The sequence below is a fragment of the Sphaerodactylus townsendi genome, linkage group LG14 (genome assembly GCF_021028975.2).
Source record: "Sphaerodactylus townsendi isolate TG3544 linkage group LG14, MPM_Stown_v2.3, whole genome shotgun sequence".
NCBI classification, from domain to species: Eukaryota; Metazoa; Chordata; class Lepidosauria; order Squamata; family Sphaerodactylidae; genus Sphaerodactylus; species Sphaerodactylus townsendi.
The window spans coordinates 14,636,837-14,661,205 of NC_059438.1; the positions used below are offsets into that span (position 1 = coordinate 14,636,837).

Here is a 24,369-nt window from a genome sequence, read left to right on the forward strand (position 1 = left end):
AAAAGGAGTTTGTAAGCTGCTTTGAGACTACTTAAAGGTAAAGAAAAATCCGTAGTCTTCCTCTTCTCTTCTACCCCACAGGATTCTTCTACCCCACATCATTGTAAGCTCCTTAAAGGGAGGACTCAATAAATAATAATTGATCTTAGTGCATGCACATTAAATACCATTTCCATGTTTTGAAGTGGAGCATTTGCTCGCTAACACAGTTCGATGTTAACTTTGTGAATGAACGCTGCAGTTTTGGTCAATCAAAATGTCTCTTCTGGTCTGTTTCCGAAGGGATGTGGATATTCCTGAAGGAAAAGAAACAAACTTCTGATTGGGTTAAAAAAACTTCTGGCGATCATAAAAGCATCTGAAAATAAGAGGCATCTGACAGTTCCATATTTATAGATACCTAATAACTGTGGTGCCAGATCATAAGCAGAAAAACATAAGTAATATCGTCTTCTCCGTTAATTTCCCCAGTTCTTTTCAAATATATGTTGCATTTCATTTCTCCAGAAGAGGAAACATTAGCAAAGTAGTTTACGAGCTTGTAAGTGACTCAGAGCTGGAGACAAAGAAATGTATTAGATTACATATTTTCGACGCAAGCGCTAGCTATTAATTTAAATGATTTCCCTAAATCAAAATAAGTGGAGCTTTCTGCAACCTTTGAAGTTTAATAAGTGTTTAGACATTCCTGAAAGCAGAGGTTTTAGGCACCTAAGTTTGGGGACCCTCTGAGCAATAAGGACCCCAACGATTTATAAAACTAACGACACAGTGAGAAAATGCAGGCCTTTGGAAGGAAAAGTTGCAATTCTAAGCATGCAATTGCATGCTTGTTTTATGTTAATAGCCGCAAGCCACAAGAGAATTCAAAACTTCCAAAGGAAACTGGTGGTAGATATTCCCCCCAAATTTTACAGGGCCAATTTTGAACGGGGTTATCGGGAAAAAAATCCAGGTAAAGAAAATCAAATTGTTAACTAGACCTTGTACAAGGTGTGTTTTGCCATTTTTCAAACTTTCTAGAACTCAACACCACCACCACCCCTAAAAAAAATCATAGTGACATTGAGGAGAGTCAAACTTTGATGTACTGTTGAAGGCTTTCACAGCCAGATTTGACTGACTGTTTTGAGATTTCCAGGCTGTGCGGCCATGGTCTGGTAGTTTTTGCTCCTAGTGTTTCACCCACCACTATAGTTGCCATCTTTGGAAGATGACTGTTACATCTTTGTATGACTATTGTGGGTTTTCTGGGCTATGTGGCCATGGTCTGATAGTTTCTGAAGGAACTATTTGATTACTGTCTGATAGTTCTTTCTCCTAGCATTTTACCCACATCTATGCTTGCCAAAGGCAAATGGATTTGAATTCCCTCTCTAGAAAGTCCTTTAAGAAAGCTGAGAAATACTTCAGAACGTACTGCAAGCAATGTATTGTAACCCACCCGGAGACCATGATGGAGGAGGAGGAGGAGGAGGAGGAGGAGGAGGAGGAAGAGGAAGAGGAAGAGGAGGAGGAGGAGGAGGAGGAGGAAGAAGGGAAATGCTTGCCAAAGGCAAATGGATTTGAATTCCCTCTCTAGAAAGTCCTTTAAGAAATCTGAGAAATACTTCAGAAGCAATGTATTGTAACCAACCCGGAGACCATGATGAAGGAGGAGGAGGAGGAGGAGGAGGAAGAAGAAGGAGGAGGAGGAGGAGGAAGAAGGAGGAAGAGGAGGAAAGGAGGAGGAGGAGGAGGAGGAGGAGGAGGAGGATTTATACCCTGCTTCTTTCAACTGTAAGGAGACTTAAAGTGGCTTACAAACTCCTTCCCTTTCTCTCCCCACAACAGACACCTTGTGAAGCAGGTGGAGCTGAGAGAATTCTGAACAAACTGTGACTAGCCCAAGGTCACCCAGCAGGCTTCATGTGGAGGAGTGGGGAAAACTGGTTCACCAAATTAGGCTCCACTGCTCATGCGGAAGAGTAAAGAATTAAACCCTGTTTTGCAGATTAGAGTCCGCTGGTCTTAAACATTACACCACGTTGGTGTAGTGCAAAGTCAAACAGTCTTTTTCAGTAGAAGAATAGATCACTATCATTTGGAGATCAGTTATAATTCTGGGAGTTCTCCTGGCCACATTTAGGCCAGTGACTCACTTGGCTACTCACTTGCCCAAGACAGCTTCGATGGCTGCTTACCCAGAGGAAAAAGTCAGATGAGCAAGAAACAAATGTTGACTCTCATGAGGGTAGTAGGAGAAATTGTGATTAAAAAGCATCTGTGTCCATTGGGCCGAACCCTGCTCAGCATCCAACCAACGCCCCCCCCCTCCAAACCTACATCTGACTTTCAGTGATCAATCATTTTTTTAAAACAACTCAACTTTTCCTCTCCTGGTTTATTTCTAAATCCCAGGAGTAGAAACTGAATATTTTCTGATATCTGAAATTCACAGCATGTCTTACTGCTAAATTGCCACCTTAAAGCATCCCTCCCTGTCCTCTTCCTTGAAAATGCATATTAAATCAAAGTGACAGACAGACGCAAAAGAAGTGTCTGTCAACAGTGAAGAAGATTGCATTGGGAAGTTTGCAAAGAGCAACCCATGGAAAGGGACTTCATGCCAGGCAATGAGCCAGAATCTTACAACGGGAACATCTCAGGCATGCAGCACCAAAGCAAATGCAGATTTCAGGAGGAGGTTGAACTGGTGCGGAAATTGAGCTAGGCTGATTCCGCATTGGCCAAAAACAGTGGTGTGAAAACGGTGTGAAAACAGTATAAACCCTTTTACACCGTTTTAAACCCTTTTACCCCATTTTCACACCGTTTTCACACTGCTGTTTTTGGCCCATGCGGAATCAGCCCTAGTGTGGCTAGCATTTAACTATGATCAGGAAAGGCCTGGGTTGAATCCCAGCTCCACCATAAAAGCTCACTGGGAGACCTTGGGCCAATCACTTCCGCTCAGCTAGGGATGCCGGCTCCACCTGGAGATTTTGGGGTTGGAGCTGGGAGAGGGCGGGGTTTATGGAGGAGAAGAACTTCAGGTGGTATAATGCCACAGAGTCCACCTTCCAAAAGGAAGGTGTAGAGCCAGCGTAGTGTAGTGGTTGAGAGCAGGTGCACTCTCATCTGGAGAACCGGGTTTGATTCCCTGCTCTGCCCCTTGAGCTGTGGAGGCTCCTCTGGTGAACCAGATTAGGTTGTGCACTCCAACACATGCCAGCTGGGTGACCTTGGACTAGTCACAGTTCTTCGGAGCTCCACCCATCTCACAGGGTGTTTTTTGTGGGGGGGGGGGAAGGAAAAGGAGATGTAAGCCCCTTTGAGTCTCCTTACAGTAGAGACAGGGGGATATAAATCCAAACTCCTCCTCTTCCTCTTCCTCTCCTCCTTCTCCTCCTCCTCCTCCTCTTCTTCTGAGGATCCTCTGAAGATGCCAGCCACAGGTGCAGGCAAACTGTCATGAAAAAATGCTACTGGAACACAGACATGCAGCCTGGAAAACTCACAACACCCCAGTGAGCAGCAGTGGCGTAGGAGGTTAAGAGCTCGTGTATCTAATCTGGAGGAACCGGGTTTGATTCCAAGCTCTGCTGCCTGAGCTGTGGAGGCTTATCTGGGGAATTCAGACTAGCCTGTACATTCCCACACACGCCAGCTGGGTGACCTTGGGCTAGTCACAGCTTCTCGGAGCTCTCTCAGCCCCACCCACCTCACAGGGTGTTTGTTGTGAAGGGGGAAGGGCAAGGAGATTGTAAGCCCCTTTGAGTCTCCTACAGGAGAGAAAGGGGGGGATATAAATCCAAACTCCTCCTCCTCCTCCTCCTCCTCCTCCTCCTCCTCCTCCTCCTTCTTCTTCTTCTTCTTCTTCTTCTTCTTCAGTGATTCCGGATGTGAAAACCTTTAACAAGGCATCAAAACCCTCAGGAATAGGACCAGAAATGCTGTTATGGAAGCCGGCCTCCTATGCAGCAATCAGGTTGTTTTTACTGCATGTTCCTAGTTGGAAACTCATCCAAAAGCCTTCTGAATAAAAACATACAGCAGATTGCTAATTTAGATGGAGCCAGGCAGATTTCCTGCTACAATATAGTACGGTAGATTTATTATGTGGAAGCCATAGGTGGCATGACACTCATGTACACATGATTAAAGCAAAACAATACAAGGGGGAAAAAAAACTTCAAAATCACAATACAAAATCACACCTTCACAGCCACACTCTGCCGAAAAGGAAAAACCATAATATAAAAGCAAAGGGATCTTAACAGGGGCCAATAAAAGGATAAACATATATTATTAATTTACCGTTCCCTCTTGGTTAGCACAAATACATTTCCTCCTTAGCCTAATTGGCAGAAATGTAAAAGTAGCAACCATAAGGGGAAAAGTTGGATTAAGAGCAGCCGCAAGAAAACCAATAGGATCTTCATCAGACCCAAAAAGTTTCTCAAGGCCTGATTTATCTTGTGTCCCTGCTGCAGAGAAAGGCCCTTCTGCCTTTCTTGAATGGGAGGGGCAAATAGAGAAGGACCCCCCCCCCCGCCCCAATGCAGACTTTGGGTACACGGAGCCAGAGGCGTATCTAGGAAAAATGTAGCCTGGTGCAAAATCTGAATTTTTGCTCCGCCCCCACCACAACCAAACAACTTTTTTTTGGGCACCAGGTCTTGAAGTCAGTGTATGGACCCAAGGGGAAGGAGGAGGGACGTGGGGGTCTATTTTCTGTGCCCCCCATGTGACTAAATGGCCGCAGCCCCAGGGACATTTGAGCCCATATGTCCCTCTGGGCGTTACACTCCTGCAGGGAGCTACAAAACTAGCTGGCAATCTAATTTTGCTTTCATTGAGATGGAGGTTTGGACTGAAAATTGTCAGTAGTTCCAAGATCCTTTTAACTTCACATTTTTGTTTTGGACAGAATACAACTGTGGGAGTTGTAATTTAAATGGGTTAGCTAGTGTGTGATGGAAGGGTCCCCCCTCCCCCATTTTCTGCTGAACATCACTGCCACCCCCAAAGAAAAATATCCCCTGGAGGGTAAAAGAATGATGACAGAAACAAATGTCTACGGAGAAACAGGGCCAGGGGCACAGGCTTAAAATCAGAGGTGGGATCCAGCAGATTCTCACAGGTTCCCGAGAGTAGGTTACTAATTATTTGTGCGTGCCCAGAGGGGGTTACTAATTGGTGATTTTGCCACGTGATTTTTGCCTTAGTTACGCCCCTCCTCTCAGCAGCAGTGCGCATAACTTGAAGCAGTCTAGCAGGAGGTGCACCGGCGTGCGTGGCAGCCTGTGCCTGCGTGCATTCGTTTCCTGCCCCAGGACTGGCACAGCGGCTGCGTCCTTGCCACAGCCCCGCCCAGGAATGCCCCACCCCCGGAATGCCCAGCCACACCCCTGTTGTGCCCCGCCCAGCCCCATTGGTGCTACGCCACTGTTTGAATCCCACCACGGGAACCTGTTACTAAAATTTTTGGATCCCACCACTGCTTAAAATCCTGTATCCCCCAGAAAACTCCAATCTCAGCAGATGCCTCCAAAAAGCAACAAGAAAATCTGATGTGTACATTTTTGAAAAATCTTGAAATCTGCAGGCCACCTTGAGAGCTACACCTCCCATGGGTTGTTTTATAAGTAGAGAGGATTTGTGGCTTCACTTTCTTTGTGAGTAGAGAGGGGGGGGTAAGAAACCCCCCTCTCTTTGGGGGCAAGGCCAAACCGGATGTAATGCCAGGAATTCTGGGACTAGATCTCTCTGCATTTGCACCTTCAAATAGCAGATACAGTGAGGTCCCACTCATCGCTTCTTCAGCCTAAAAAATCTGAGCGAGTATTTTCTCCACTTGCTAAGGCTAGACATTCAGATTCTAACTGGTGGCACCCTGGCACAACGTTATAAAATGTGCTGATGCGTAGTCGCCACTGGCACAGGATAAAGTCACAACGCCACAGAAAAAGTTGGAGCTCAGGAAGTGGGCTTATGCTCTGTAAAAACCAATGTTAAAAGCAGTGGTTTTGTAAGTTTAAAATATGTGCGTGTTTGTTTTTTTAATGTTCGGAAAGATGTCATAAACTTTCAGTCAATGGCACGCTATTTTTTTTTAAAAAAAGTAGCTGAATTACTATTAAAATGTTGACGTTCCTTCCCCCACTCCTGAGATGGAAGAATTAAAAGGCGACCCTAAAGTATGTAAAAGACCTCCAGCGCTGTTAATAAGTCTTTCCAGAAGCCTAATTCTTTCCAGATACAAATTGTGCAATTATTTGAAATGTTTAAATAAGCTAAGCCCCTAACAAATGATTCAGGCAACATTTACAATTGTGTTAATGCAAAATGATTTATATGTTGCCAGCGACAGAGAAAGCACGGGGAAAATTCATATGTGGAACAAGCAGATTTGTAGACCCAGAGACGATTACTTTGAGCGAATTAGATGTTTAACCATTTATTGGTTCATCGATCAATTGGCTGGTAAAAAAATATTCCGGGCCGTTAAATCTGACAGCTCTTCAGAAAAGTGGTGTGTCTGGCAGGGTTCTAAAAGAAAAGTGCCCCGTTTTTCTTCAGAAGTAGGAAAGTTGTTGTTTTTTTAAATAAAGTGTCAAGATTTTCTTTTAATCTCCACTTGGTAAATGGGTAACATTTTTCTCAAAAAAAAAAGAAGAAGAAGAAAACTGACATGCTTCAGTCTGAAAATCTAAATGTTGGTTTCGTTGACAACTGAAGTTGATTGATCCAAACCAGCCGTGGCTTTAAACACAACAGCTTGTGGACAAGGACAGAATCAAACATGAAACTGGAGTGTTGTGTGGTTTCCGGGCTGTATGACCGTGTTCTAGTTGCATTTTCTCCATGGACAGCCGGCACATTGGCTGGGGCATGCACCTTCGCATGGAGGCACAGTTTTTTGTTGTTGTTGTTGTCTTTTCCTTGTCTGTGCTGTGCAGGCAACCCCCTGGGCCATGATATGGCCCGTTTCCCCCACGGAGCCAGAAAAGGTTTTTTTGAGAATTGTGTTATGTGCGATTCTCATGTTTTAACACGGTTCACAGCTGCGGTTGTTCTCGTTTAACCCAGCCCTGCAGTTAGACTCATGTCAGTGGCAGGAACCATGTGAAGTTCCCACCCAACATGGGGGTTTTCCTGTGTTATCCCAGGTTTATTAGCCCATGTGGAAAGGGCCCCAGACTGCCACCTGAACTTGTCTCTCATCTCCAGAGGCTTTGGGGTACAGAGCAGTGCCCCCTTTAAGGTTGTTCTCTACCGTCAATCAAGGAGGCAGGAAATATACTTTGGTCACTTCCTGTAGGCGGGTCGTAGCCGTCTTGCCCCAGTATCTGACTAGCCAAGGATCAGACTCACCACAATGAGACAAGAACAATGGAACCACAACCAAACACACAATAACATGCTGAAAAAAACAAACAAACCTAACCTAACAACTCTGGAAGGGACCAAAGCTCAAAGGAATTCTCACAGGCTCTGAAACTCTAGCTTGGAATGTTAACCTTGCAATTTTATGTATGAAACACATTACCGGAGAAGAACGAGAACAGGGAGGGCCAAGATGGCCTACAACCACCCAGGAGAAGACCCCTTCACGGTGAGTATCCAATGTTTCCTGCTTACGCCACCCTAGATACGCCTCTGCTCAACTTGCACCCAGTTACTGACAACGAGGGAGTGAAAAGCACAAGAATAGTCCAAAGGCTGCAATCCTAAAAACACTTTCCTGGGAATAAACCTCAATGAATAATATCAAGTGATTCTGGCCGTGAAAGTGATTCCGGCCGTGAAAGCCTTCGACAATACATTGAACATCTCTACGGGGAGAAATTGTTACTCCACTTGCTTTCCCAACATCAGATCCTCTGAAGATGCCAGCCACAGATGCAGGCGAAACGTCAGGAGAGAATGCTGCTAGAACACGGCCATACAGCCCGGAAACCACACAGCACCCAAATATCAGGCTTATTTTTTTTTAAGTAGAGCCGGTTAACTTGGCTCTACTAGTGCAGAAGTTTGGCTCAATGGATATCTCGCACCCGCTGTGTCTTCCTGCAATTCGACACAGTTAAAAGAGGCTCCTGTTTTGACAGGAACGGCACAAAACTGTGTCACATTGCAAACGCCAGTCACCTTTCAAGTTATGCAAATAAAGTGTAGGCATTCACAGTGAATTTACACTATGTTAAGTGCAACTTATATGTCTGCATATGTGTGTGTGTGTGTGTTACAGAAATTAGTCAGGTTGTCAGAATCCTTTTACAAGTTGCAAATGTGAGGGGGGTTTAAATCAAGAGATGGCTTTTTTTCTCTTCCGTGAGACAAGACTGACAGAGAGCTTTATATTCACCCTCACTGGAAATTAACATTTTAAAAGTAGAAAGAAACTGAACCTATTATGCTGTCACTATTGGGCCCCTTCCGCACATGCAGAATAATGCACTTTCACTCCACTTTGAAGCTGGATTATACTGTGCGGAATAGCAAAATCCACTTGCAAACAATTGTGAAAGCGGGTTGAAAGTGCGTTATTCTGCATGTGCGGAAGGGACCTTACTGTAAGTCTTTGTCTCAAACAAAAGGGAATCGGTTAAGTTTGGTGTTTGCCACGTGTTTGTTTCACACACTTTTTTTGTTCTGTTTTGAACAGTTTTTTAAGAATCATCTTGTATGTAAACATTGTGTAATTGATAATGGACTAAAACACACACCCTAGGACATTTTTGTAAAAAAAAAAAAAAAAGGAGCAGCAGTGGCATAAGAGGTTAAGAGCTCGTGTATCTAATCTGGAGGAACCGGGTTTGATTCCCCGCTCTGCCACCTGAGCTGTGGAGGCTTATCTGGGGGATTCAGATTAGCTTGTACACTCCCACACACACCAGCTGGGTGACCTTGGGCTAGTCACAGCTTCTCGGAGCATTCTCAGCCCCACCTACCTCACAGGGTGTTTGTTGTGAGGGGGGAAGGGCAAGGAGATTGTAAGCCCCTTTGAGTCTCCTGCAGGAGAGAAAGGGGGGATATAAATCCAAACTCCTCCTCTTCTTCTTCTTTCTCCCTTAAAATCCAGTCAGAACCTTTCTGCCCATAATTTAAACCCATTATTGTGAGTCCTCTCCTCAGCTGCCAAGAGGAACAGCTCTCTTTCCTCCACTAAGTAACACTTTTTTAAATGTTTAGAGAGCAAGCGTGTCCCCCCTTAAGCTCCTCTTCCCTAGACTGAATTTTTCCAATTTTTCCTTCAGCCTTTTCTCATAGGACTTGGTCTCCAGGCCCCGATCATCCTTGTCGTTCTCCTCTGCGCCTGCTCCACTCTGTCCACTTCCTTCTTGAAGTGAGGCCTCCAGATCTGTACTCTGTCTGCCAGTCCCTCTTGATTCCAGTTGCAGAACAGAGGCTCAATCCGCACATGCAGAATAATGCACTTTCAAACTGCTTTCAATGCTCTTTGAAGCTGTGCGGAATGGCAAAATCCACTTGCAAACAGTTGTGAAAGTGGTTTGAAAACGCATTATTTTGCGTGTGCGGAAGGGGCCAGATACCCATGTTAACATACTGCAACAAGAAAAAGCGTTGTAACATCTTAAAGAAGAAGAGTTTAAATTTATGTCCCACCTTTCTCTCCTGTAAGAAGACTCAAGGTGGCTTACAAGCTTGCAATGTTTTAAATATTTGAATGCTGTCATTTTCTGCCTTGGGGACTCTATGTAAGTAGAAAGGGAACATGTAAACGTTTATATAAACATGAATGAATGAATAAATAAAGGCAAATGGATTTGAATTCCCTCTCTAGAAAGTCCTTTGAGAAAGCTGAGAAATACTTCCGAACGTACTGAAAACAGTGTATCGTACCACAAGACCATGACAAAGGGCGGGGAATAAATGCAAATAAATATATAAAAATAATACAGACTCTATTACTGGGCCCACAAATGTTAGAGCCCCTGTTTCAAACCTTGCCTCTGCCACAAATTCCCTTGGGGATCTGAGTCTGACTTTCCTCAGCCCCATTTCCATGTACAAGTTGGAGATAATTGCACTGGACCACCCTACAAGGCTGTTGTGAGAATGACACAACAAAGGGCTCTGAACATTGAAAGTGCTCTTTCAATGGTACACCTCATTCATTCCTGAATCAACCATTAAAAGGTGATTGTTTACATCATATTGCAATAGATGGGTTTTTTGAAACAAAATTAAGTTTTGTCGAAGGCTTTCACGGCTAGATTCAACTGGTTGTGGTGGGTTTTCCAGGCTGTGTGGCCGTGGTCTGGTAGAAAATATAACAGACTTCCCTCTGTGATACACCTCTGAAGATGCCAGCCATAGATGCAGATGCAGGCAAAACGTTAGGAACAAAATCCACCAGACCACGGCCACACAGCCCAGAAAACCCACCACAATCAACCAAAACTAAGTTTAATCTTGTATATTCTGAGCAAGCTTGGAAATATCTGAAAGACAGATAATAACCATTTAAAAAAACAGGATTTCAGTGTTAATGACCCAGTAAGAATGAACATATGAAGCTGCTCATATTGAGTCAAAATAATGGTCCATGAGCCTCAGAAATGTCTAGTCCACCAAACTCGGTCTCCAGTAAAAGAAGATCTTTCGTAACTGAAGCTACCTGAGATCTTTCAATTGGATTTGCTAGAGATTGAAAGGACTTTCTGCATTCAAACCAAATGCACTCCTGCTGGACCACGTTCTCCAGTGCTGCTCTTGGTTTGGGCAATGCATTTAATACCTTCTTTCCCCCCCAAAAAAACTGTCCACAAATGCCAATACAACTCATCTCAGTTAAATATCCTCCCTCAACCCTCTTGTGGACCTTCAGATTGATTTAATAGATGGATGAATTGATCAATTGGCTGGAAAGCATGACAATCAATCGGGGGGGGGGGTGGTAAAGCTTCTTAATCAGTGGATGGTTCTGTCTATGGGGAAAAATCACAACTTTCCCAGGATCAATACTTCAAAGTAATAATAACACTGCCCAAATTAATGAATTGAAGTGGGGGATGGAATGGTTTGGGGGGGTGTTTATTGCAAACTTTGTTTGAATACCTGGGAGGAGCACTCTGCACTGCAGTCTGGGAAATCTCATGATCAAATTTAAATAAGCGCATGTACCACAGTGATGCCTTCAGAGTGGACCTGGAGGAGGAGGAGGAGGAGGAGAAGGAGAAGAAGGAGGAGGAGGAGGAGGAGGAGGAGGAGGAGGAGGAGGAGAAGAAGGAGGAGAAGGAGGAGAAGAAGAAGGAGGAGGAGAAGGAGGAGGAGGAGAAGGAGGAGAAAGAGGAGAAGGAGGAGGAGGAGGAGGAGAAGGAGGAGGAGGAGAAGAAGGAGGAGGAGAAGGAGAAGAAGGAGGAGGAGGAGGAGAAGGAGGAGGAGGAGGAGGAGGAGGAGAAGGAGGAGGAGGAGGAGGAGGAGGAGGAGGAAGAGGAGGAGGAGTTGGATTTATATCCCACCTTTCTCTCCTGTAAGGAGACTCAAGGTGGCTTACAATCTCCTTTCCTTTCCCCCCCCCTCACAACAAACACCCTGTGAGGTGGGTGGGGCTGAGAGAGCTCCAAAGAACTATGACTAGCCCAAGGTCACCCAGCTGGCATGTGTGAGAGTGCACAAGCTAATCTAGTTCACCTGTAAACTTCCACAGCTCAAGTGGCAAAGTGGGGAATCAAACCCGGTTCTCCAGATTAGAGTATACCAGCTGTTAACCACTACATCACGCTGTCCCAAAGTCCAGTATCTTGTTTCCAACAGTGACCCATCACATTCCTTCAAGAAGCTCACAAGGACTATGGGGTTAGAGAACCTAGCTAGAAGAAAGGCGGTTGAGTTCAAATTCCCCTGCTGCTGTAATGCTCACTAGCAGGGGGGAGAGTGGGTGTTGCTTTTGCTTGGTCTGACCTACTTCACAAGGTTGTTGTGAAGGCCAAACGGGAGGACTGCATAAGGCCAGTTGGCTTGCAGAAAGAGTATGATAAAATTCTTATGAAATAAATAGCTTGTTGTTTTTCAAATGGAAAAAAGGGCTTTAAAATGGTTTGTGGTCTGGTTTGGGGGGCTTAGCTGATCACAGTATCAAAGTAAATAATTACACACACACACACACACACACACACACACACACTGAGGCATGTGAAGAAGTTTTAGGGGATTGAGTTTGTATGTGAATTTGCTTGCCAAAGGCACCTTCAAGAAAGTGACCGTCCTGCCTTAAGGCTTCTTTCTAGCAACTAAACCAGACTCCTTTGCAATGCAGATGTGTAAATACAGATACAAACTGTCGAAGGCTTTCATGGCTGGAATCACTAGGGTGTTGTGGGTTTTCCAGGTTGTATGGCTGCGTTCCAGTGAAGATCCTCTGAAGATGCCAGCCCACATGCAGGCGAAACGTCAGGAGAAAATGCTACTGGAACACGGCCATACAAACCGGAAAACCCACAACACCTTTACAAATATACACTGCTGGGGGGTTTTCCTGCTTGTATTTGACTCAAATTTCACTCCTTACATTCATAGCATCTGTAATCTTCTGCAACATTCTTGTGCCAGCAAATGTCAGATCTCATATTTTACTCATTTTTTAATTCACTTCACTTCATGTCTACTCCACCTTTCTCCCCAATTGAGACTCAGCACTCTCCTCTCCTGCAAATTCCCCCCCACTGTAACCCTGCGAGGTAGGCTAGGCTGAAAGAACATGGCTGGCCCAAGGCCACCTGGAGAGCTTCCATGGCAGAAGGCAGTTGAACTTGGGGCTTGCAGATCCCAGCCAATCTTTCCAGCCACTATACTGACTCTTGTATAGTACTGTAGATCTCTTGAAGAACTGGACCCCTTATACCAACGTTTTGAAATTACTGATTTTTTTTAAAAAAAAAAGTATTGCTGGATCCACTCTATGTGAAGTGGTTTGTTATTCCTAATCCAAGGTTGCAGCTTCAGTTAAGGGGCACAATTCTGTAAAGACCACCAGGGCTAAATCCCATAGAGAGCAATGGATGGAGATGTACAGTGCAAATTTGGCAGATGTTGCTTCATCTGTACACCTAGGCTTGCTCACAAGTAAATGCACAGGGCTGTAGGCTTACACACAAGTGAATTTCCCTATCTTGTCCACAGGCCACGTGACTACCCTTCCTTTGACTATGGGCCATTCTGTTCATCATCACTCAAAGGAGTCTCTGTTCTGTGGACACTCTGGTGGGTTTCACCTAATCCAGTCCGTGGGAGTTTGGTTCGCTTTCCTGGGTGACCCCCCACTTCACCGAGCGCCCCCCAATAGGATACTCCAACCTCATTTGATTTGGGATTGCAATATCTCCCCTGGGAACTCCCCTGGGAACCTCCTGCCAGTTTGCCCAGTCTCTGTTCAGAATTGACGGGGGTCCTTCAGTCGTATTTGTGTCCCGTCTGAAACAAACATATTTAATGCCAGAGCTCTCATAAAACGAGCACATTAAGAAGGATCTGTGTCTGGGGGGAAGGGAGTCTGATTGATCAGGCTGTGCCGGTGGGATTCGATTGCTTTCCCTGCAGGGGGAGGGGGAGGGGGGAGGGAGAGTGTAAATCTGCCCGTGATCGGTTTCTAAGCAAGATCATCTATAAACTGCCTGGATGGCCAAGCCAAGGTGTGTAACTATAGATATAGATCTCCGGTAGAACTGTAACCCTTATGCCAGCATTTCCTTGGAGGTGTGTAGACAGTTTTGCACTCCTTTAAAAACAAAAAAGGATCGCTGGGTCCACTCTAGGTAAAGTGATTTCTGGGTTCCTGATCCATATAAACACACACACACACACGTATATGTATCTGTCTCTGTGTGGGTGGATGGGTGGGTGGGTGTGTATATATATCTTTGTATATGTGCCTGTGTATATAATGTGTGTGCATATGTGTATATTTTTGCGTGTATACATGTGTGTAAATATATGTATGCATGCATGCATGTATATATGTGTGTGTGTATATGTGTGTGTGTGTGTGTATTTATATATATGTATAAATTCTCCCCACTGGCTATTGGGCTGAGGTCGAGAGCCGTCCAGAAAAGGGGATAGAGGCGATCGCATGAAATAATTCCCCCTTCTCACTACTTATGACATTGGTCAATTTCACCTCTCGGATGAAGAGGGGGAGGACAGCTTTTCCTCCCCGCCCCCCATCACTTAGATGCGCCCCCCCCTTATCAACTGGCATTGCTTATGATTCAATTATAGCTGAGTTGGCAGCACAGTGATCAATTATTAGTTGTCAGTAATAATGGCCAAGCATTCGATTTTAGCCTCCGTGTTCCGCAGAATGATCATTAGAAAATAAATCAAAAACGCGGTGGGGGGGTTGACAACAGAGATGCGGGCGGCGCAATTTCCTCTCCCCTTTCTCACCCCCTCCTCCTTCAGCGGATGGGGGGTGGGGGGGACTGAATCGCTCGATCCCAGGTTATTGATAGGGAAAGAGAATCCCACGGAACCTTTTCCTTGCTGATCTAGTCTGCCTGAGAAGTTTGGAAAACCGTATTTTAGGAAAGAAGCGAAGCTGAGATGTTGTTTAAAAATATATATATATAGTAAAACTTGTCCTGGAAATCTCGAATTAATCCGAGATAGAAAAATTATTCCCAAGGTTGTGGTTGTGGTTGTTGTTTTGTTTTTTTAAAAAAAAAGAAGTTACAGTTTAGCACATGAGAAGAGCAAATTAATATAACGGTTATTGAAACTTGAAAATGTTCCAAAAGCTCGAATACTGCGATGGGGAAAGTTTGAGGGTATCTTAGAGGCAGTTTGCAAAAAGCTCGCCTCTCTCGGCAATATAGCCGAGCAAATGAACGCGCAGCGTCGATTTCACGACAGGCGACTCTTTTATTTGACATTATTTGTTTCCCACGCGGCAACGCGCCACTTTCTAACCAGCATGCGCATTTTTTTCCCCCCTCCTTTTCCGCACGCTGCAAAAGCGTTTGATCGGCGCCTGGAAAGTTCGATTCTCCTCCGGATTCAGCGGGCCCGGAGATCATTTGACGGGATTCGGGCTGGCTGCTTTTTTTTGGCGACTGTAGATGGGAGGGGGAAAAAAACCGTTTTGCTTCATGGAAACGTTTTTTTTTTAAAAAAAGACTTTGGTTTTAATTTCTTTCTTTTTTTTTCATTTCACTTTGGACAGCCGGTGTGGGGCGGGGAAAGAGGGTCGGTGGAGTCTCAGGGTGGGTTTTGGAGCCCCTGCAAGTGGAAGAGGAGATTTGCAATTCTCCTGGGGAGGGACGGGGGGTCTATTGGCGATTCTCTGGGTGCGCAGAGAGGCTTCTCCCTGCAATTGGCAGCGTGTGGCTTTTAACCCTTGAGTGGCCACGTCTCATCCCCAACTTGAACAGCCAGCCTCCTGGGCGCAACGGCCTCCCGTGCTCTCTGTGGGCCAAATGAACGACCATTTATCTTCCCCACCCCACCCCCAACCCCCCCCCCTCTCCAATCTAGACTGTTATACCCTCCTTCCAATGCTTCCTGCGAGCTTGCAGACTGTCTCCCAATCGAGGACTGATTTGCATGAGAGACCAGAATGGAAATTCTCTTCCCCCCCCCACCCCGTCCCTCGCACACTTTCGGAGGGGGAAAAAAGAGAGAGAATTATCCTTGCTCAGAAGAGGAAGGAATCTGCTGGGGGGGGGGGGAGAGGGGAGCTATAGTAGGCTGTAGCCGCGCGTGCTTTCTGGCTGGGGGTGTGGAGTTGGAGGAGGCAGATCGCGGCTTCCCCGCGTTGCAAACGCTTCCAACTTCGCTTCCGCAAGGGGTCGAGGAAGCAACGTCTCTACGCACTTTTCGCCCCCGAAAACTACGACCTGCCCCCCCCCCCGCCCCTTAAAGCGCACCCGCTGCCCTTCGGTCCCGACCTCTGACTCGACCCCAGCAAAGGGGTAAGAAAACAGGCAATAAATAAGCCACCCAAGACTTTCGTCGCCGCATCCGGGCCGTGTTTACCCAGGAGTAAAGCGGCCGGCGTTCAATGGGACTCTGCCGACCCCCGTCAGCCCAATCTTGCTTTCTGAGAAACGCGGCTGAAGTTTTTCAACTTACTCCACATTTATTTATTTATTTATTTATTTATTTTTATCTTTATCACATTTTTATCCCGCCCCCTCCCCACTCCAATCTGCTTAACTTTCCCACAACTCCCCTTCTTTCTTTCCCCAACTTTCATTCACTTTTTTGTTCACATTTTCAACTTTCTGCCAATGTTGCCAAGCACACAAACCTACACGTTTTAATTCTCCTCTCCCCCCCCCCCTTATTTGAAATCAGGGCCTTATTGCTAAAAGATTTTGAAGGCAATCTCGAACTTTGAATCACACGGGAAAGGGGCTTTTTAAAAAAAGGCAACCCTGGAAGGAGGGGGGAATAAGAAGAGGAGAGACAGCCAATTAGCAGCCACCCCAAAGGGTGGCGGAGCGCTTCCCCCGCCGACCCTTCTAATGAGTATGTAAATGCGAATTAATTTCCCGCGCGTAACTCGATTACAGGAGATTGAAAAGGAGCTGAGGATTGGGTGCGAGACGAGTCCGAATTGAGAAAGTGAGCAGCAGACAGAAGACCGGCTGCGGCCCGTCTGGCTTCCACCGGGGTTTGATTTTTGTCACGGTGGTCAGATTGACTCGCGGGCGAAGGCCGAGCGTGTCAATTTCTCGGCAGGTTGAAATTGACAAGCGCTGGTCCATTTCTCTTTCTCTCGCTCCCGGCCGAGGAAAAGCGGGGGGGGGGGGGCGATTCCGTCTCCGCCCAAGGACGTCTTTAAATATTCAGCGCGCAAATAATGACATCCGAAGCGAGGTTATTAGCTTCATTTTTCAACCTTGTCCCAACCGCGACGGCTTCCTTCGTCTTCTGATCAGAAGCCTTGACTGTACCGATTCTTGCGGGGAGGGGGGACCCCCGAGAAGCAGGACACGCGTGCGTGTGTGTGTAACCCACAGTGTTATTGTCCATCAGGACCAGGGTTGTTTGTATGGGGGGGGGGAGCCTCGAGGGATCCCGATGCACGTTTGGCTCCCACCCACTTTGGTAAGCAGGGTCCACGTCAGCTCTTCATCATCAAAGGCAACGGGCCCGGAGAGGTGGAGGGAGGCGGGCCCGGCGGGGAGGTTTCACAATTGAGTAGCACAATCTCTCTCTCTCTCTCTCTCTCTCTCTCTCTCTCAAACCGGCTCATTTGAAATGGAAATGAGCGCTATCTGATCGGCCCTCTCTTCTTCCCCGAGAGTGGCTTCCAATTGATACCACCGGGGAGCCGTTTCAATCCCGGAGTAAATAAACCAGGTGGGAAGGAGAAGGAGGGGGTGTCTGCGCGTGTGTTTGTGCGGGTCTTGTGTTGGCGGGGGACCGGAGAGGAAGCAGAGAGGCGAACCGGGACTCTTTCAGGCCCCGAGGCCAGCCTCCTTGCCGCTGGAAGGCCAGCTTGGACGGAATCGAGTCGAATCCTTTTAAATTCACTAATAAAAGAGAATCCGGTTGGGCGTAAAAGAGCGACAGAGGCAGAAAGCGAGAGGCCCCTTCTGTATTATTATGCACAATAATACACTTTCAAGTTTCTATCCACTTTCCGAAGCACTTTGCAGCTGGATTTTACTGTGCGGAATAGCAAAATCCGCTTGCAAACAATTGTGAAAGTGGACTGAAAGTGCATTCTTCTGCACGTGTGGAAGGGCCCGAGATCTGTTGGTCTCTCTCGCTGTGTCTCCTTCCTCCTGCTAAAGACACCGAACCCGGCTGCCAGTTTGGAGAGTTAACTTTGCGCGCTTTCAACGGGTTGGCAAAATGTGTCGCTGCTGTCTTGCCGGATGGGTGGGTGTTTCTGGCCGGATCCAGCTTGGGTGGAATCCTGGGATCGCCCAGGGATCAAGGTTCGGTCATGAGAAATCACGGCCCACAGCGATGGGGGCGATCAATAGCCCGCGCACGCACAGATAGATGCGCCTGGCCCACTGGGATCCTGTATGGTTTGCATAGGCCAAAAGCAGAAGCGTAAGGTTAGGAATTCCGCTGCCGGCCGCCCCCCGAGAAAGGTGGGATCCCCTGCGGAAGAGGATCCGTTTTTGCCCGCAATCAGGAACGGATCCCCGGCTCCATCCAGACGCGCCTCTTGCCCGCAGCTTCTAGGAACGGATAGCTCCGGAGCGGGAAGTCCTCAAAGCGGATCTCTCAAACGCCTCGGCGGATTCTCTTGTTGCCCTCCTCAACGCACCCCCCCTCTATTTACCTGAACGCCCAACCCGCTCACTCCGGAGTCAATTCGTTCCAAACGGTTTCGGGCGAAACCGGTTTTGCGGACGGCAGCGTCGCGCACGTCTGTGGTCTCGGACGGACTTCGGATTCGCCCTGAAACACACGTCGGAGTCAATCTCAGCTGGGGGGTTTTTTTGGGGGGGGGAGGGAGACGAGACTGTCGCCAAGTTGGGAGAGGGGAGGAGGAAACGGGGGCCACCCCTCCCCCGGGCGTTGGCTCTTCCCTCCCACTCCGCCTACCCCTCCCCAAATGGTGCCAGCGCGCTGTATAATGCAAAGGCGCACGCACTTATTTGTTTATTTAGGGCATAAAAATAATCCCGGGGGGGCGGTGTGTGGGGAGGGGGGTGAACGAAACCTCGATCCTGAAAACAGAGAAAAGGGAAAGACAGAAGGAAAAAAGTTGAAGAAGAAGAGAGAAAGAAAATTAAGAAGAGGGCAGTAAAGAATATGTTGGGGAAGGGGGGGAAGTGAGCGAAAGGGGGGGAAGCCAAGTCCTACAACCCTCCGGACTGGAGGGGGCGGGGCCTTCCCCAGGCCAGACCCCGCCCCCTCCCGTCGCTCCTCCCCCCGGCCGGTCCCCTGGATCCGTCCCGGGAGAGGCGCTCGCCGGTTTCCGCCACCCACCTTCTCCGAGCGCTGGCGGGCACGCCGATTGACGGTGCCCTCGGCCAACCGGGTGCCGCCGCGGCCCGCCCCTTGCCTGGGCCGACCAGGGGCGAGAAAGTTCGCGGGGGTGCTGTCTGGGGAGCGCGTGAGGCCGGGGGCCTCTTTTCAGCACCCTGCGGGACGATGGGTGATCGATGGGGGGAAAGGGGAGAAGATGGGGAGGGGGAGGGGCCGGAAGGTTGGGGAGGGGAATCGCGCAAGCAGGAAGATCTGGAGAGGTGGCACCTCGAGAAAGTTAGCCTTCCTTGCCGCCTGGCAGGAAGGCACCCAAAGGTGGCTTGACGCATGAGTTTGTTGGGTTTTTAAAAAAATGACATTAAGCTCTCCGATCCTTTTTTTTAATTAGAACTTGGAAAATAAACCCTTAAAAAACCCGATTTGGGATGATGGGGGACGAAGATGCTTTCTGCTACACCACTGCCGAACCTTCACAGCATCTCTTGTGTGCGAACCTAAATTTCTGGAGTCGAAAGCAAGACCGAGCCTTCGAAGGAACCTCTCTGGGAAACCTCAACTCGCATTTCATTAACTGTGACATTTGTTTAGGTAGATAAGAGTTCTATGTCTAGCACGCATATATTCTAAATTCCCCCTCCCCTCATTCCGGTAAAACCTGGCGGCCAATTTACTCAGGAGTAAGGGCTACGGGACAGGCTTACGTTGAAAGATTCGACCTAAGGACTCCCTCCCATCCCCCACCCGCTACTCTGTGCGCTGGACGGTGGTGCTGGAAGGGAGTTTGCAGCGCAAGGAAAAAGTTGGCAGTTTACTCTTCCTTCATTGTAAAACAAACAGACAAGGTTTTAGTTGTAAGGCGAAGCGAGAGAGCTCCCCCACCCCGCCCGGTTCCCAAAAACAAAACCCAGGGTTTTTTCAAAGAAGGAGCAGCTGTGAAGGGAAAAGGAAACAAACAAATGAAGGGAAAGAAGAGAGAATCGCGGACGCAGAAAGAATCGCGAAGGAAGGAAGAGAGAATCGCAGACGCAAACCGAGAGAATCGCTAATACAAAATCAGAGAATCGCTAATATAAAATCAGAGAATCGCTCATACAAAACGAGAGAATCGCAAAGGCAAAAGGACAGAAAGTCTCAAATACAAAAAAAAAACCCAAGTCACAAATGCAAAAACGCCAAAAAAAATAACAACTCGAAACAGAGTCACAAATGCAGCCCCCCCCCAAAAAAAAACCGAATTCCAAAAGCAAAAGGGGGGGAGCCCCGGGGCGGGGAGGGGGGCGGGGGAGCGAAGGCTCAGAGGCCCGGGCAGAAAGCAACTCCGGGAAAGTTCCTCCGGAGCATTCCTGCAGTCCCCGGGCCTGGCGTGCCGGAGTCCCAGCTGGTTGCTACGAGGGTGAGAAAAAAAAAGGAGGAAGAAAAGAGCCAAACCCGCCCCCCCCCCCCGAACAGCTCGGCCGGGCAAAGGGGCGCGCGAGAGGCGGGGCGGGGGGCGGACCTCCCACCCCTTCTCCCACAAAGCGGGCCGGCCGATTGGGCGCCGTCGCCGGAGAGACAGGGGCGTCCGGCCAATGGGCAGCTAATTGATTAAGGCGAGCTGTTTTACATAGAGCTGGCCGGCTGCCAATCGCCTCTCCGAGGGCCCCCCCCCCTCCCGGATGATTAATCGCAATGCATTATTGATCATCGCAATTAGAGGCAGACACATGCGCGGTGCGCGGAGGCTCAGGCGCGGAGGGGGCGGAGGAGGGGAAGCTGGGGGGGGAGGGAGGGGAGAGCGCGGGAGGGGTGCCGGGGGGGGGGAGAGCCGGGGCTCGCTGTGCCGTCATTTTGAGCCGCTTTTTTTTTCGCAATTTTTTATTCTGCCCCAGCTGACGCGGGAGCCAGCATGTCGCGAAGGAAGCAGGCGAAGCCGCAGCACTTCCAATCCGAGCCCGAGCTGGCCTCGAAAGCCCAGCGCAATGGTGAGTTTGGGGCGCCGGGTCGCGGGACGGAGGGAGGGGGGCGCCCGGTTGGGGGACGGGGGGTCACTTCCGACACGTTTTGGAGCCGGGGGGGGGGGGGCGCGAAGCCGAGCCAGGAGACCATTGCACGGGGCACACACGAAACGTTGCAAACTTACCTCCCGGGCGACGCAAAGAAAACTCCGGATGGGTTTTTTTGTTGTTGTTGTTTTTCCTTCCGCTCCTTTCCAAGTTGCTCCGTTGCACTTTCGGGGCGGCGGGTTCGAGTCCCCGCCTCGCCCCCTCCGCGGATCTCCCCGGCGCTGGATCTCTTTCGATCCGGCGAGTTGGGACCGGATCTCTCGCTGTTAACCCTCCCGCCTCCTCCTCCTCCGCCTCCTCTTCCTCCTCCTGGGAACACGCGCGCCAGCCGCTCGCACGTCCTCGCCAGCGGTGGGTTCCCTTCTCCCGGGCGGAGATCCGGGTCGCGGCTGGCTGGGGCCGGGCCGGGCCTCCCTCTTGCAGCGCCGGTCACTTCGGGAGTCTCCTCGATTGGCTTTTATTGCTTTCCCCCCCCCCCCGGGGGGAAAGAGCCCAACTGCCCGGCTTGGGGGGGGGGACTTTCTTAAGAGCTGCGTTGGAGTTAAGCCAAGGAGCCCCCCCCCCCATTTAAAGAGAGGGGGCGGGAATCCAAGCAGGGCTGCCCGGCTGCCGTGATGGGTGAGTTGGGTTCCCTCCGCGCTACCTTTTTTCGCTGGGCATCTGCCGATCGTGGGGGGGGGGGGTCCTTCGGGCGGCCTTGCCCCCTCCCTTTTGGGGTCCTTTGCCAGCCGCTGCCAGCCCGGGAGAGACCTCGACTTCGGCTGAGCGAGGCTCTGCGAGCGCTGCGGGGTCTTTGGCTCTCGTAGGAATTGCCAGCTTTGCGGGGGGGGGGGGGCGGTGGGAGGCGGCCTGCCTTATTGGGGGGAGTTTTAATAACGGGAGGGGTGGCAGGGGTCCCTGCGCCTGTTAAAGTCGGAGGCCCAGTGGGTTAAAATTTGGAGACGGGGATTTTTTGCGGTGGGGGGGGGGGGGGGGGAAGTTTGACAAGTTTTACAAATGATGACTGGGGGGTGGGGGGGCCGCGGACTGGCAAGAAGGACGCTGGAAACCGGGCGGCCGGCGCCTCGTGTCAGTTTCACCGGAGGAAATGGACCAGCGTCAGTTTCGCAAAAGGCGCCCAGCCGGCCGGGCCCGGCGCGGCCGAAGTTTTGGGGGAGTGCGAGGATCCCGGGCAAAAGGTTGAGACTTTATGCCTTGGGGGAGAGACGTAGGGAGAGGAGCGAGGGGGCCAGAGGAGAAGAAAAAGGGAGCGAGGCGATGGGCCCCCACAATCGGCCCTGGGGACCCAGGAACCGAACCGGCGATCGAAAGTTGAGATGGACAGTGGGGGCTTCAACTTGTTTACCTCCCGAGTAAATCGGCTCCGGCAGGGAGCCTGCCCTTCTGGAAAGAGGCAGATCTCCGAGTTGCTTATCCCCCAGCTCTTCTGTGGGTCGCTTTCGGTCTCTATGGTCCGGCCAGAGAGTCTCTGCGTGGGCGATCATGTACGATTCGAGGCGAGGTCACCCGGAGGGAGAAACTTTGCTTTTGAAAGAAAAACAAACGTCCGCTCCGGCTGATTTTGGAGACGGTCCGGATCGCGGCGTGCGAACTGCTTAGTTGTACCGAGTGGCAACAGGCGGAGAATTGGGTCTGAAATAACTCCCAAGTCGGTTCTGGCTGGGTCCTCTTCTCCCTTTCCCCGGTTGTGGGTCTGCATAGAAGCCAGGATCTGCCCCGACAGGCCCTGCAGGGAAAGAGCCCAATTGTCTCTCTCAGTAGCCCTTCCCACCCCCTCTGGGGAGGCCCCACAAACTCCGGGCAAAGGTTCCCTAAAGGGACACACTTGGGGTCACTTGGCCCAGCCACCCAGCCTCTTTGCTGTGAGTCACCACGAGAATCCCTGCCACTCTCGCAGCCCCGTTTTACACCCCCCCTCCAGTTTAGTCATTAAAGTGGCAGCCAAGAAATTATCCCCCCCCCCACGCAGCCCCCAAACTTTTTAAGCATCAGGCAAATCAGAGTAGCCAGATTTGGGAGCCAGGGCTGTGCTTTGATCTGTCCTTTTCATGCCACCTCGCCATAGGTGTTTTTTTTTCGCTTTTCATCAGTTTCTACATCTCCTGCCGTGCTTTGCTTTGCTTCCTCTCTCTCTCCCTCCCCTTCCACCCCCCCACCCCCGGCCAAGAGGCACCTTAGAAAAGTTTAGGAACAAATTGAGCCACCCAAAGAAACTGTTCCCTTGATTTTAAAAAATATAACTCTGGGTGGTTTTGTCAGAAGTAGCCTTTTAAAAAAGAAAGATAGGAAATGATTTGCATAGCTGCTGTTTTCTGTATTTTTTTGGGAGGGGGAACTTGACAAATATTAGGGTTGTTGTCTGAAATGTTTTAACCATTTTTTAAATGCTGCTAAAAAGGAAAGGGATAATATGCATGTAGGATATCTTGTCCCGCCTCTGGTTGTGTACCCAAATCTTGGTAGGACGCCTGAAATAGTTTCTCTTCTCTTTTGTTTTGCCTTTTTCTTTCTCCCTGGGAGATCTCTGGTTTTCAAAAAGAAATTATGGAAGAGGAAATCCATGCACTTCCCTGTTCCTTACTCTGTTAGAGGAATTGAGTAATTTTGTCTTCAAGGTCCTGATTTTTCTCTAAATTTTCAAGTTGGAATTTCTCTCCCCCACTGCCCAAAAACCTTCAGGTTCTTCACACGAGACTCAGGCATATATTTTAAATGTTGAACCTGTTTTCGCTCTCCTCACAAAGCCAGCCACTGCAGGGACAGCAGCAAAGCATCTTCACGCCTGTTGCTGTCTCGAATGACCAGATATTTGCCGAACTTAAAGTCACAAAGTCAGTTTTCAGTTTGGCTGAGAGCTTCCCTGGATTAACAAAACAATTCCAACCAGTTGGTGCCTGTGTTTGAAGGATGTTTCATTCTACTAGGGAAAGCAGTCAGCCACCCTGCGACATAATGCCCCAACTTTTCCTCTTCCTTCCCCTTCTGTTTCTTCCCCAGTAATGGTTTTCTGTTATGACTCCTTTTACATGCTTGGACAATAAGTTTGACTAGAACTGCCCAGGGGCTATATTTTGTAATAGTGTTTACAGGATCGAGTGTGTCGTAATAATATGGGCACACAGCAACTCTTATAAAGTTTTCAGCGAGAAGACAGTTACCTGTTTGATCTACATTTTCGGCTACATCTATCTGCCCCCACCCCCAAAAAATTGTGTACAGTACCTAAACACTACTGTTTATACAATAAACATTAAACTGAGATTATGTGGAGCCATTAAAAACTCCAGGATCCAAGATGTTTCCTTTTCTTGTTAGCCTGGCAGAACCATCACCGCCAAAGAAACTGTATTTCATAGGGATTTTAAAATTATCAGATTTCTTGGTTAGTGCATTGCTGTTCAATATCTTTTTAGAG

At 48.7% G+C, this 24,369-nt stretch overlaps 1 protein-coding gene and 1 long non-coding RNA gene across 4 annotated transcripts in view; one reads left to right on the forward strand and one right to left on the reverse strand.

The window, feature by feature from the left end:
- Positions 1 to 22,717, reverse strand: LOC125443661. 2 transcript variants are annotated; one of them, XR_007246158.1, is made up of 3 exons: positions 22,300 to 22,717; positions 401 to 556; positions 1 to 296 (listed from the first exon to the last, which is right to left on the reverse strand). It is a non-coding gene; the product is annotated as an uncharacterized LOC125443661 (long non-coding RNA). The 2 variants fall into 2 exon arrangements; XR_007246157.1 differs by lacking the exon at positions 22,300 to 22,717 and adding an exon at positions 21,032 to 21,738.
- SALL1 (spalt like transcription factor 1) overlaps positions 16,453 to 24,369 on the forward strand; it is a 27,436-nt gene continuing 19,519 nt past the window's right edge. The window contains exons 1-2 of one of the 2 annotated variants that reach the window (XM_048515917.1): positions 16,453 to 16,482; positions 20,781 to 20,873. In XM_048515917.1, coding sequence (XP_048371874.1) covers positions 16,479 to 16,482; positions 20,781 to 20,873 — 97 coding nt within the window. In that variant the 5' untranslated portion in view covers positions 16,453 to 16,478. Of the gene's footprint in view, positions 16,483 to 20,780; positions 20,874 to 21,457; positions 21,573 to 24,369 lie in introns of those variants that run through there. The other variant, XM_048515918.1, reaches the window with a different exon arrangement.